This window comes from Lepus europaeus, chromosome 4, assembly GCF_033115175.1.
Source record: "Lepus europaeus isolate LE1 chromosome 4, mLepTim1.pri, whole genome shotgun sequence".
Lineage (NCBI taxonomy): Eukaryota > Metazoa > Chordata > Mammalia > Lagomorpha > Leporidae > Lepus > Lepus europaeus.
In genome coordinates this window covers 61475676-61489680 of record NC_084830.1, presented here as the reverse complement: position 1 = coordinate 61489680, position 14005 = coordinate 61475676, and the positions used below count along the sequence as shown (strand labels likewise).

The window sequence follows — 14005 nt, the reverse complement described above, 5'->3', positions numbered from 1 at the left end:
CTGGATTAAACACTAATATGTATTTAGATTGTGCACTTGCTTGCAAGTGTTATCTTTTCCCCACTGAATTTATGCATTAGTGGAATGGAATGATTTTTAATTTAAATGTATTTTGCTTTGTCTGCCACATATGTTTCTGAAAGTACTTCACATTAAATTGGGTAAATTGATTATTTTCTTCCACCAAATTCTAAATTAAATACTAAATTATTTACTTGAATTTTTGACTGATTTTAGTTTTTCTTTGAATAAAAAACAGGAGGCTTAGCACATTGTGTGAACCCTGAACTCTCCCTATGTTTAAAGGCAATATCAGCTGATATCTCTTCTATCTCCAAGCCTCAGATGAACTGAGTGTTCTTGAAACTAATACTTTAGACTCAAGATTTTGAAAAATATTGTTTAAAATTTTAATTATCTAATACTTTTTACTGTTTTTTCATATAGTACATCATTGTCTTAACTAATTGTCTGTAAGGAAGCTCCAAAATGCATGAATGGTTATCATTCTCCACTGATGAACTTCCACATCTAGAACTGTGTGTGCCACATAGACTGCACTTAGAAAAAAAGGTGACTAAATGAATACATTAATGGATGAATGAATGAGTGACTTGTTATCCTGGAATACTAATTGCTCTTCTCTAAACCTAGGTAATTTCTATCCCTCATTCAATTTCCAGCTTAACAGTCCCTTTTTTAGGCTACTACTCTTTGATCCCAACACAAGATCAGTTACCTTATTATTTGTTTTTATAGTTCCTTTGCTTCTCTACAGGATATTTTAGAACTTTAACTTATAAACTCCATTGTTTGTGAGATAATTTAATTTCTAACTCAAAGTTATAATCTCTGTTGGGATAAAAAGTTTCTCTGTCTTGTTCTTAATCATATTTCCAACTCTAGCACAGTAGCTAGAACATACATGAATGTCCAATAAATATCTGATGAATGAAAACATGGTTGGATGGATGGTTAATCAGCTCCTCATAACTTTCAGTACCTCTGTCCCATTTGTCAATGCTCACCGAACTAAAAAGGGTAATTTTTGAACCATAAAAGAATATTCTATTGTACTGCATAAGTTCCTATTTAAAGTATCCCTCCAGGAATTCAACAAAGCTTGCAGGAGCTCTTAAAGTTAAGACTTTCATCTAAGAGGTTAAAGTTAACCTCTTCAGGGGTCGGTGCTGTGGTGCAGTGTACTAAAGCCCTGGCCTGAAGCTCCGGCATCCCATATGGGTGCCAGTTCTAGTCCCAGCTGCCCCTCTTCCAATCCAGCTCTTTGCTATGGCCTGGGAAAGCAGTAGAAGATGGCCCAAGTCCTTGGGCCCCTGCACCCATGTGGGAGACCTGGAAGAAGCTCCTAGCTCCTGGCTTCGGAGCTCTGGCTGTTTTGGCCATCTGGGGGGTGAACCAGCGGATGGAAGTCCTCTCTCTCTGTCTCTACCTCTCTCTGTAACTCTTTCAAATGAATAAAATAAATCTTAAAAAAAAAAAAAGTTAACCTCTTCTTCTTATGGTATGCCATTAAACACATACTTAATGACTTCTCCTCTGGATCAAGTCACTCAGAGGGAAGGAAGGTCATGGAAATAGTGAAAGGATGACAGGTTTTAAGCCAGAAAGCTCTATTCTACTTTTACTGCCTGTTCCACCAAGTTATCAATTGATCCTTGGGTCCTTCGCCTGTCAAACAGAAATAGCAATTCTATTTTGGTGGGAAGTGTGTGAGAAGTCTTCAAAATGTACATGGAAAATGCACATAATACCTTTTACACATAAACATTTTTGTTTGTATTTATTATTTAAGAGGGAGAGAGAGAGAGAGAGAGAGAGAGAGAGAGAGAGAGAAATGCATTCCCATCTGCAAGTTCCTTCCTCAGATGTCTGTATCAGCCAAGAAGGGCCAGGCCAAAGCCTGGAGAAAGGAACTCAGCTCAGTGCAAGTCTCTCACATGGAAGGAAGAGAACCAATTACTTGAGGCATCACCACAACCTCCCAAGGTCTGCATTGGTTAGGTCCTCCAATATAGGCTATGGGTCTCTTAACCTGAAGCTTAACCTCTAGGTTACATGCCTGTCTCCACATTACCTCTTTCAATTCTATTTTCCATGAACTTTTTGATGTGGTCTTTCATAGAGATGATTGATAATGCATATAGTGTGCCTGACACACAGTAGGTGCTCAAAAGAAGGCAGCTGTTACTACTATCACTAGATGGCAAGCTCCTAGTAGGCCCACTATACTTACATTTCTAGTACCTCGTATAAAGAATATACCATAAAGGGTGGTTTAATTGTCCAGTAGTGGGAATCACAGTGGAAATTGTACTACCTCTTAACCTTCAAGGGGCTTAACAATCTAATAAAAACTGTCCAAAATATTTTCATGAAATATGTAGATAACAAGGAAATAGAATTCTTATTTCAATTTATAATATATACAAAATTAGAGAAAAATATGTGTTATAGACCATAAGTGCTTTGGATTGCCAGGCAAGAAATGATAGGAAATAGCTAGGTACAGTTGCCAGGAAATGATAAATTCATATGTCTAGGTGTGTAAAGAGTAAGCATGTAAGCATGTAAATGTTTAATTTCCTTGGCAAAATTTGATGCTGGTTATACTAATGTTGGCTAAATGAATTAATTTTGCTGCTTCTTTGTTAGTATGATGGCAGACAAAATTGGGTTAATTCATCTTAGGTATAAATGTGAATTTGTCATAGAACGGGTGCTTCTCCCTCCTTCAACTGTGTTTAGCTAATGATCACAAATATGTTAAGTTCCAATGATGTTGTATAATGTTGCTCAAATAGGGGGTATTATGTGGGATACACATAATACCCTTGAAAATAGTCCTTTTCAATACCCTTTTCATAATACCCTTTTCAATAGTCCTTGAAAACTAGAACAAAGACTCAATTCCAGATTCCACTGTGTAGCAAGCTCAGCGCAGGTTCTCAGTTGTATTGTAACATCACTAATTGTTACATATTGCTGTTCTTTCATTTTAACCTAACTCTGTCTGCAGCACTAACAAACCGGACTGACAGTGTGAGCATGAGCAAAAGAATGGTTGTTTCCTCTAGGCTATTCTCTGCTTTTTGTCACTAGGTGTTTAAGGGTTTTGAACTTCAGATTGCTGATTATAGAGTTGAATGTAACCATCAAATACACTCAGAAGTCCTGACATTGGCAGAAGAGATGGCCACCTTCTTTCATCCACTTCAAGCCAGGTAATGATTATCTAAAAATACACTCAGGTCAACTGACAGCCTGCGTACCTCAACCCGCCCAGACTATACATATGTAGGGACAAGCCCAGTCACACCAGCAGCTCCTAACCTATCCACACACCTGTGGCATACAAATGTCCAGGAAGTCCCTGGGTACACACACTCATACCTACATAACACACACCCAGAGGAACATATGGGGACATTCTTATCCACAGAAATAGAGATCCGGACACAGCAACGCTACAAAACACACACACACACACACACACACACCCGACTCTTGCAATCCAGGTAGACAACCTGCGCTTGTTACACACAAGACGCCTAGCCCATTGGTTTGGTTTTCTCCGATCCATTCACTAGCTTGTTTTTAAACCCTGGGTGCGGGACCAGCGCGGGTAAAGCAGCAACTTTCTTGCCGTCTTTGCAGGCTTTTCAACTTTCTGGGCGCTCCTCCGATTCCCAAGGGCCGGCCAACGTCTGACTCCAGCGCCTTCCCCGCCCGGTAGCCGCGCCGAGGGGCGGGGCCGAGCGGGCGGCCAGGAAATGCCCTCGAGTGTGTGTCACCTGCCCCCGACGACTTGTTGATTCCCAGGAGCGCCGCCTTTTCGGTCTGGACCCCCGGCCCCGAGTGGGCTCTCTGGCTTACCTGTTCCCCAGGTGCGGGCCTGGGAACTGCTGAGACGCTCCCGGGACGGCCGCCTCCCGCCCGCCCCCCAACTTCTGAGCCATGAGCAAGTTGGGCAAGTTCTTCAAAGGGGGAGGCTCTTCTAAGAGCCGCGCTGCCCCCAGCCCCCAGGAGGCCCTGGCCCGACTTCGGGAGACCGAGGAGATGTTGAGCAAGAAACAGGAGTACCTGGAAAATCGGATCCAGAGAGAACTCTCCCTGGCCAAGAAGCACGGCACGCAGAACAAGCGAGGTAGGCTGGGGTCCAGCACAGGTCCAGCCCCTCCCCTGGGGACACAGCACCCCAGCTCCCAGCCGGCAGAGTTGGTGCCTCCAGCCTTTCTAGGAACTGGTACTGACCCCCAGGATCCTGATGGGGTGGGCTGAGCAAGGCACTGGGCCGGGGTCGGCAAAAATCTCAATCATCAAGAACAATATTTTAATGAATATTTAAAAGGACTCACGATTAATGCAGAAAAAATCCATGATGAGCAAAATATCAAAATGTAAACCTTTAAAGACAGGATCAGTATTACTGTTTGTTTTATTTTGCCTCGGTCTCTTATATTGTTTGGTGTGATACTTCTTTAAAGTTTTTTTTTTTTTTTAATGTGGTATTTTAGTCATCATGGATACTTTTGTATTGATTTTGAGTTTTCAAAATATTGTATGAAAATAATATTTATATTGATAACTGAATTTTCTGGTGTCCTCTGAGTTTTGCTGGTGGCTTAACTTCTCCTAGTGCAATCTTACTGACTCGAACACTAAAGTCACGTTTTCTGCTATGTGTTTATATATTGAATTATGTATCTTAACTTGCCCTTAACTTACCCATAAATCTCCCATGAAGCATATTTAGAATGTTTTGGTTTACATTGCTCCTCAACTGTTGAAAACTTTAATTGAATGTTGTGCAGGTGCAATCTTTAAAAAACAAAACAAGGGATTAAATATTCAATTTCCCATCACTGGCTTTGGGTGCATACAAGGAACTTTGATCCAGTAATGATTCTTGGTGCTCCTTTGCACCTTGAACTATTTGTTCTTTGCCAGAGTTAATTGGTTTCTTCAGTATACAGCTCTCTCTGTAGGAATAAAACTAAACAGCACCCATGGTGCATATGAAAACCCAGTGGGAAAGCTGAAGTGATTTATTCTCGAAACCCCAGGCCAAGAGCCGGCTCAGAAATACCTGTAGTAGTAAGTGGCAAAACAGGTCTCTGCTCGCCATCAGACTCCAGAATTTGCATCCTCAAGTCAGGCTTCTTAGTCCTAAAGAAGCCATAGGAAGATTTAACTCACCCTAAGTGATGCTGCTATTGTTTCATGCAAGAAAGGAATGATGTCTCATAGAGTCGAACTTGGAAATCCTGCGTCTTCCCATAAAAATGTGTCTGAGATATTTATGCCTACTTATTACTGACAATAAGAAGGTCAAGTTTCATTTTTCTCTGCTATTTGATATAGCTTTTGTCCATCTTATTGCCTGTTTTAGAGCTAAGTACTGGTTTCTATTTTTACATGATGTCTGAAAATATTTTGGGATGTTATTAAATGACAATCTGTAAAGAGAGACTGTGCCATTGTGGCTTGCTGAAAAGTCATTGGTCATTCTGTCACTTTGCCCTTCATCTTTATTATGATATGCACTCTGCCATTTGCTTAGTGTCTGTCAAGGGATTTTTGTCATCCATTTGGATCTGTCTATGGCCTTGTCTACTATGGTTGTTTAGCAAATATTGGTTTTTAACAATCTGAAAAATTGAACATCTGGTTCTAGAAAGTGGCAAAAATGTAGATTTGCTTTCAGAGACAATAATGTAAAAAATATATGTTTTTTTCATTAATATGAAATACATTATAGCTTATCAGAAGTTGGGCTTTATAAATAAGGACAAAAAATTGTCAATACTAATTTTTTTAAGATTTATTTATTTTACTTGAAAGTCAGAGCTACACAGAGAGAGAGGAGAGGCAGAGAGGCAGAGAGGCAGAGAGAGAGAGAGAGAGAGCGAGGTCTTCCATCCAATGGTTCACTCCTCAGTTGGCTGCACCGATCTGAAGCCAGGAGCCAGGAGTTTCCTCCGGGTTTCCCACCTGGGTTCAGGGGCCCAAGGACTTGGGCCATCTTCTAATACTAATTAAGATCACCAATACAACTTCCTTAAGTCAGGGAAGTTATAGATGCAAGTATGAAGTGCAAAGAACCAACTAACGTTTGAAAAGCCATTAATTTTTGGTCATTTATCCTTGGGTGCTTCTCTGGTGTTAGCCCAGGCTTGATTCTGTATTGCGCCTGGGCATGAGAAGAGGCTGGTAAGACCGAGGCCTTCCGCAGTCTGAACTCTGGAAAGCAGTCAGTCATAGGCTCCTGCATTAGAAACTGTCAATATCACTGTATTCCAAGTAAACCAGGTAACTTCATATGCTTATACTCACTGTATTCCATTAGTCACCAACAAATATTTTCCTCAGCTTAATAAAATGAACTCTAAGGTGCTCAGTACTGATTGGTTTCTGTGCAACTCAATGTCATTGCTAGAATGGCTGTAATTTATATTATAAGCAGAATGACATAAAGTATCCACAGTTAAACTTTTACTTCTGAAAGTGGTTGATCGGCTAACATGCTATCAACAATGCTAGCTAAGTGCCCAGGTAGCAGTTTATCAGAAAGGACCACACCCCTGATCAGGACAAGTTCTCCCTCCATCTGTTTCTAACAGCGGCTTTCACAGCATTCTGAATGTCCAAAACAGGTTTTATTGGTAAAACAAGTAACTTTTAAATTAGGATAGGAAATGTTACAGGGGGCATTGCTTTGGTACAATTACAGGTATTCTAAATGTGTGAATTATATAAAATAGTTTAGAGATACTTCCTTGTCCTCCTGGTCCCTGATCCCATGCATGAATAAGTAATAAGAATCTACTAGGTGCACAACTAACTCGATTTTAGAATGGTACTTGGGGCTTGATTTCAAATCAGTGCAGTGTCCAGTCATTGGTTCAGGTGATTTCTGGTTGACTGTACCTCCAATAGGGCATGGCACCTGCCAGGGAGGGTTGCTGCCTTGCCCAGTGAGACTTTCAAAAATGATGTATTGGGGCCCCTGAAAGGACACAGTTGGGATTTCATCGAGCCCGTGAAATGGATTTGATGAACTGTTTTTTCTTGCTTCCCAGTGTGTGTGTATTTAATAATGTGACTATAGCACTTAGCCTGCAAGTTGCTTTTATAATAACTTGTAGCAAGCAAGGTAGTGTAAGGTAGCTAACACTTCTCTTCTGCAATTTTTTTTAGCAGCTATCTTCATCATCTACCAAAAAGAACCTGAATATCTATGACCAAATTGGTTTTGTAGCAGCCATGCTCTCATGATATTCAAGGCCCTGTTGATCCAAAAGAGTAAGAGCTGGAGCAAAACTTAGAATTTTGTTAAAAACCCTAGGAGACCCGAGATTCTTTAATATAGTTTGTTCAGATGACTATGATTTAATTCCTACTTTAATCAGCTTTGTGGAAAAGCAACCTTTTTATAAACCACTTATTTTTTTTTTTTCCTGCTTTTTCTGAGCACTGTCACCTGGAAAAGTTTTCGCTCCTGGCTATATATAAAAATCACTTGGAGGCCTGGGCCCACTGCTGTAGATTCTGATGTAATTGGTTGGTATGGGACTCAGGCAAGCTTTTGTTGTGGTTTTTATTGCTTTAAGTGCCTTCAGCTGATTGTGCCTTGTTGCCAAGGTTAAGATTCAGGAGCCTAAAGCCATAGTGATGTTAATGAGGTAGAAGAATCAAGTCTCTTATGTTCCCAATGCTTCCTGACCATTTTAACACTCTACTGAGCATGGCCCATGAATGCTTTGCTGTGATAGGGCAGGTGACCCTGGCCTCTTCATGCCCAGGCTGGTGGCCTCAGAAGCTTAAGACTATCAATGTCTTAGCAGATTGCAAAGGTTACCTGCCACACTGCCTTGATAATACACCGTAGGGGTCAGTACTCTTCATTCCTTTTTGAGGTCTTTTTAATAATAAATAGATGTTCAATGAGATGTTGCTCAAGTACATTATCCCAATACAATTTTTATGAATTTGGTAGACGGTAACTTGGTGCTATAGTTAAAAGGAATCAGAGGAATCAACCCTGGCTTTGATGCACAGCCCTGACTCTCACTCAGCAGCCAGTCACTGGTCTGTCTGATTCTTGGTTTTCTCATCTATATAATGGCAATGGTAGTATTGATGGACTGGTGAGGATGAATGACTTCACTGTGTAAAGCACTTAGTGTGGTGGTTTATGAATATTAGAGCTAGACAAATAGCAATTATATTTTTTAAAGCCAAAGTCTGCCTATTTATTGGCCCAGGACTTTTGTTCTAGAATAACATCAACTAAGCCTACTCCATCTGTCCCATGAAGCTTTTAAACATATTGGAAAACAGTAATCACTTCTCCCAGGGTTCCTCAATCCCTGTTTTTGTCACTGCCTCTGTGAGCCCTTACTATGCTGAGGTCTGTTCGTCAGAGCAGGGTCTAGGATGAGGCAGGTGAGGTGCCTGAGATGCATGGGTGAGGCACTGCCTTGTATTGTGCCCTCACAGGCCTCTTTCTCCCCTCATGCTGGTCCTGGCCCTGTTGGTTACCTTGGCCAGGGATAAGTGGCAACTGTCAATATGTAACTATGTAAAAAGAAGTGGATTTGGTCTGGGATTATCTGTTGACTGGTGGCTACTGGGTGAGCATGGAGCTGATAGATAAAAGGTTGGGATGAGAGGAAGGAAATTTGGCCAAAATGCCTACTTACTAACTTTACTCATGATTTAATAGAAAATCTGAAGCTGAAGCTTTCCCTCTCTTTGCCAGGTGTCTGGTGAAATGCGTGTCCTAAGCAGAGCATCTTCTATTGAAATTAGCCTTCTCACTTTGAAGCCTGGTCTATGTATTGGCAACACTGTTTTCAGATTCAGGAAGCAGATGGGGTTTTCTTCGGAGTGGGAGTGGGTGCACAATCCCACTCTTAGCTCATGGGAGGGGCTTATGCTAGCTCTTGATTTTGCTTGTTATTAAAGCTGTCATGGACCTGAATTCTTCGATTCTCAGACACTGGGGACCAGCGAACTTCTGTGTGAAGAGAAGCACAACACAATTAGTTGAATGCCAAACTAAAAGCAAAAGCATGGCTTGGGTAAAATGAGCCAGGCATAGACTGCAGGATCTGATGGAAGTTCCCCAGGGAGATACACCTTACCTGGTGACCTCCTTTCTTAGGAGAGTTTCTCAACATGGTTCTCAAATCACCTGCATCAAAATTCCTACTGGATGCTTATTAAAATGTACACTCACAAGGACCCATGAAAGTCTAGAAGGTTAAGTATAGAGTCCAGAAATTTGAACTTTGTATAAATAACTCAATGATTCTGCTCCCCACCACACTTGGAGAACCTATGATGCTGTTCCGGAAGGGCTTACTCTCTACTCTGTTTTCCTGCCTCACCCATTCCTATCATTTCTCCTTCTATCATCACTCAGATACCAAGATGAGAACCGTCTGCTCACCTTCCCAAACTGTTTGCTCCTGAAGAATCATGTGAGGAGCTCCTGTCAGTCCTCATTATCCTCCTGAATGAGTTTTCTTTAGGGAGAGTCGTGTGGTTCATATTGTACTACAACTCACACTGATAATGAAATGTCTCAGTCTATCCTGCATTGAAATTACAACCAGGTACCATAATATATTCTTCTGTGTGTCTCTGAGTGTCCATTAAGGCCTGAGGGAAAACGTGTTTTAATTTAATAATTAATTTAGTTAATTTAATAGTTTAATTTTTGAGATAGAGGTGTAGATACATAGATATATTGCACATATAGGTATATGTATATACATATATGTGTGTGTATATATATAAATATATAAAGAGAGAGAGATTGAGAAGAAGAAAGAACCCATCTGGTATTTCACTCCCCAAATGTCTGCCACAGCTGGGGCTGAAGCTGAGAGCCAGAAACCCAATCCAGAGCTCCCATGTAGGCTGCAGGACACCAACCGCGTTAACCCTCAATGTTCCCTCCACAGGGGTCTGCCTTCGCAGAAAGCCAGAGTTTGCAGCACAAACCAGGAATTGAACCCAGGCACTTGTCCTGAGACATGGGTGTCCCTTGCAATGCCTTAACCATTGAGTCAAACACCTGCACCAAAAAATGAGTTGTATTCCCGAAGCATTAACACACAAACCTAGGCCAGGACTTGCTCTCTCATCAACTGTCCCTGTCTTCTGGAAAAGAGTGATCAATGGAAATGTGATCCTGCCCTCAACCTTCACCTTGATTTCTGTTCCTCCCCTCAGAAGCTCCATGTGGACCTTTACTCCTCAGTGGAGAGACCTGAAAGATCTGCACTAGCCCTGGGGGCCTATTCACTTAAGTTATTGTTTTCAAACTTCTCACTTGCCCCTTCCCCTTCTCCCCTCTGATCCCCAGCAAGGATTCTATAGGGACTCACATTCTGCCTCACACTCTTAGAGGTTGACCCAGCACAGAGTGCCTGGCTTTGCGATTTCTTTTGCTCTATTAATACAGCCTTGGCTTGCATATGCCTTCTCAAATGCCCACCCACCTTGCTTTCATGTTTTTGGGTTTCCAGAATTAAAACTCCCAGCCAGATTTACCAATATCTTTCCCTTGTTATTTAAATTTATACATTTGTTTCTATTCAGTTGTCATAAAATAAAGATTTTTGTTTGTTTTTATTTATTTTCAGGCCCTCTGATATGGGATGTGGTTGTACTAAGTGATGATTTACACCACTGCACCAAACACCTGCCCCATAAAATTAAGATTTTTAAATCTTAGTTTTACTGTGTTGTATGGGAGCTGTTTCTTTAAGTTGGATCAGCTGCACATTTGATCAGTAGCCTTATTTTGTTGTTATAAAAACTTTTGTTAAAGCACTGAATAAAACAGACAGATCCTGATGGTATGCCAGTAGAGACTTTATTCCAGGATAGCTTCTGCATGATAGCAACAGCCTTTCATCTGAAATTCAGCTCAGGCATGATTACCAAGTTGACAGCTCAGCATCCAATGACTTCAGTTATTCATCTAGCTATGAATGTCCCTGACTCACATTTATAGCCTATATCATGCATTTCGCCAATATTTTCTATTTTTTTTCAAAAATGATCTGAACTAAACTATATTCATACACACCTGAATACAGTAGAGTAGAAAGATCCCTTCCAGATTAGCAGCAGCATAATTTCTCAAAGTGTTGTGGGATCAGAAGCTTCTGGTTACTTTCTCAAAGTTCAAATTTCTGGACCCTACAACTCAACTTACTAAATTAGTATCTTCAACAGGCACTTGGGGTCAGCACTGTGGTGCAGTGGGTTAAAGCCCCAGTCTGCAGTGCCGGCATCCCATGTGGGCACTGATTCAAGTTCCTGCTGCTTCTCTTCTGATCCAGCTCTCTGCTATGGCCTGGGAAAGCAGTAGAAGATGGCCCAACTCCTTGGGCCCTTGCACTTGTGTGGGAGACCTGGAAGAAGCTCCTGGCTCCTGGGTTCAGATCAGCTCAGCTCTGGCCGTTGCGGTCATTTGGGGAGTGAACAGTGGAATGGAAGAACCTCTCCCTCTCTGTCTCTACCTCTCTCTGTAACTCTTTCAAATAAATAAAATAAATCTTAAAAAAAAAAAAAAAAAACAGGCACTTGTGAGAGGATTCATGAGTGTTAGTTTTTAAATGGATGGTGTAGTTTCCTTTTCTTTTTTCTTTTAAAGATTTATTTGTTTATTTGAAAGGCAGAGTTTCAGTGAGGCAGAGGCAGAGAAAGGGAGAGAGCAAAACTGAGAGCCAGAGCGAGATAATCTTCTATCCGTTGGTTCACTCCCCAAATGGCTTGCAACAGAGCTGCACTGATCTGAAGCCAGGAGCTAGGAGCTTTTTCTGGGTCTCCCATGATGTGGCAGGGCCCCAAGGACTTGGGCCATCTTCTACTGCTTTCCCAGGCCATAGGAGAGAGCTGGATCAGAAGTGGAGCAGTCGAGACTGGAACCAGCATCCACATGGGATGCCAGCACTGCAGGTGGCTTACCCACTACATCACGGCACCAGCTCCGATGGTGTAGTTTCATCACATTCCCTCAAGATCCTTCTAAAGTGCTTCACTAAGATATTTTATTTCAAGGGATCTGGAATTGGTTCAGGAGTGTGGTTCTCATAGCTTTCTGGATGATTTTGATGTGCTGAAGTTTAGGAAACCGGGGTGCGGTCTTTCCAGTAACCCAAAGAAAAGAATCTTAGCAGATTAGTTTGGTGTTGTTCATCTTTGTAAACTCATGTTGGCATTTAGTAATCATTGTCTTATTTTCCCAGCTCTTCAGAAACGAAGTGTAGAGTACGTTTGTTCTAGCGTCATTTTTCTAAGAATGTGTGGCAGTGATTTTCTATTCTCATAAAGCTACAATCCGATCATGGGGCCTTACGCTGATGGCCTTATTTAATCCCAATTACCTTCCAGGGGACCCACCTCCAAGTACCATCAAAGTATGAATTCGGCTGGCGCGCTGCGGCCGGCGCACCGCGCTGATCCGAAGCCAGGAGCCAGGTGCTTCTCCTGGTCTCCCATGGGGTGCAGGGCCCAAGGACTTGGGCCATCCTCCACTGCACTCCCTGGCCACAGCAGAGAGCTGGCCTGGAAGAGGGGCAGCCGGGACAGAACCGGCACTCCAACTGGGACTAGAACCTGGTGTGCTTGCACCGCAAGGTGGAGGATTAGCCTAGTGAGCCGCGGCGCCGGCCTGTTTTTACTTTTAAAAGACAAAAGTAAGAGAGAAACTTAAGATACATAGATAATACTGAGGATTTATTTTTTAAAATCACATTCTCAATCCTATGTTTTACTCAGCTGGCTTAGTACTTTTCATGCATGCTGCTAGCTTTAGTTTTCTTCTGTGTGTGTGTGTGTGTTTTTTTTTTTTCCTGACTATGATTTGATAGATGTTCTAGTAAGCACAAGATCGGCTTAAAAGTGTGTGGAAGGAGAAGAAACAAAATAGCCTGGATTAAATTAAATATGAACTGTATAGTGAGCCATTGCCTGATGGATTGACTTCCCTTTACCAGAGATTTCAATTCTTTACCCCAGACAGCTGGTTCATAGGGAACTGTCTGTTGAAAATACGCAGGATTCAGTCCAAAGCCTTTACGGTCATGCTGTAAAGCAATAACAGCCCCTAAACCTGTGCCAATTGCTTTTGGCCATCACGCAGCTTTTGTCCAGGTATTTCTCATTTGTAGGGAAATGAGGAGGTGGCAGGAAGCTTGCTGCCTCCGCCACCCTGGCTGCGTGCAAGCGCCGTCATTTCTTCCTCCATCTAGCAATCCAGTGACTTAAAATATCACCAGTGCAACCACGACCCACAAAACAAAACAAACCTAGAAAAGCAAGCAAGTAAGAAGGGTGATTTTAAAATTACAGGAAAAGAAAAGTGGATGGTTGTCTGTGAAAAGCTGGGAATCCTTGTGCTAGATGGTAAATTCTTGATTTAAAAATTTAAATTTCCTCTCAACATTTAACTTAGGCGAAGCAAAGTTTACACATTTTTATTGGGCTTCACTAGAAATTGAGAGGCATTATTATATAACCAAAAATTGGACAGGCATTTTGGGCATGTTTTTCTATTTTGATATGAATTCCTAGTGAATCTTTTTGACTCGTTCACAGTGTTGCATTATGTGCCATGTGGCTGTGATGGGTGTGTCTCATGTACTGTAGCAATAATCTTGTTCAGCAGGCCTTGCTCACTGAGCACTGTTCTCTGCATTTCCATGTACTTAACACATAATGAGTGAAAGTAAATATAACCTTGGAGTTAGAACAATGATGTTTTCCTGATTCAAAACTTCTAGGTTAAGTGCAGAAAAAAAAAAAAATTAGGAAAGTATACTCATGTTGAATTCATTTGTGTGCGTTTCAAAGATTGTTTATATTAGAACTATGTTTTCTCATCTTGCGAGCACTTTGCTAATTTTTATGTATAAAGATTATCTTGATTTGATGTGCATTACTTAAATTTGAAAAATTAGGG

At 41.4% G+C, this 14005-nt stretch overlaps 1 protein-coding gene across 1 annotated transcript in view; it reads left to right on the top strand.

Annotated features, from left to right (window-relative positions):
* The first annotated feature begins 3816 nt into the window (after positions 1-3816).
* The window catches only part of CHMP4C (charged multivesicular body protein 4C), a 29489-nt gene continuing 19300 nt past the window's right edge, over positions 3817-14005 (top strand). Inside the window, exon 1 of the mRNA XM_062188308.1 lies at positions 3817-4165. Coding sequence (XP_062044292.1) covers positions 3976-4165 — 190 coding nt within the window. The 5' untranslated portion in view covers positions 3817-3975. The remainder of the gene's footprint in view (positions 4166-14005) is intronic.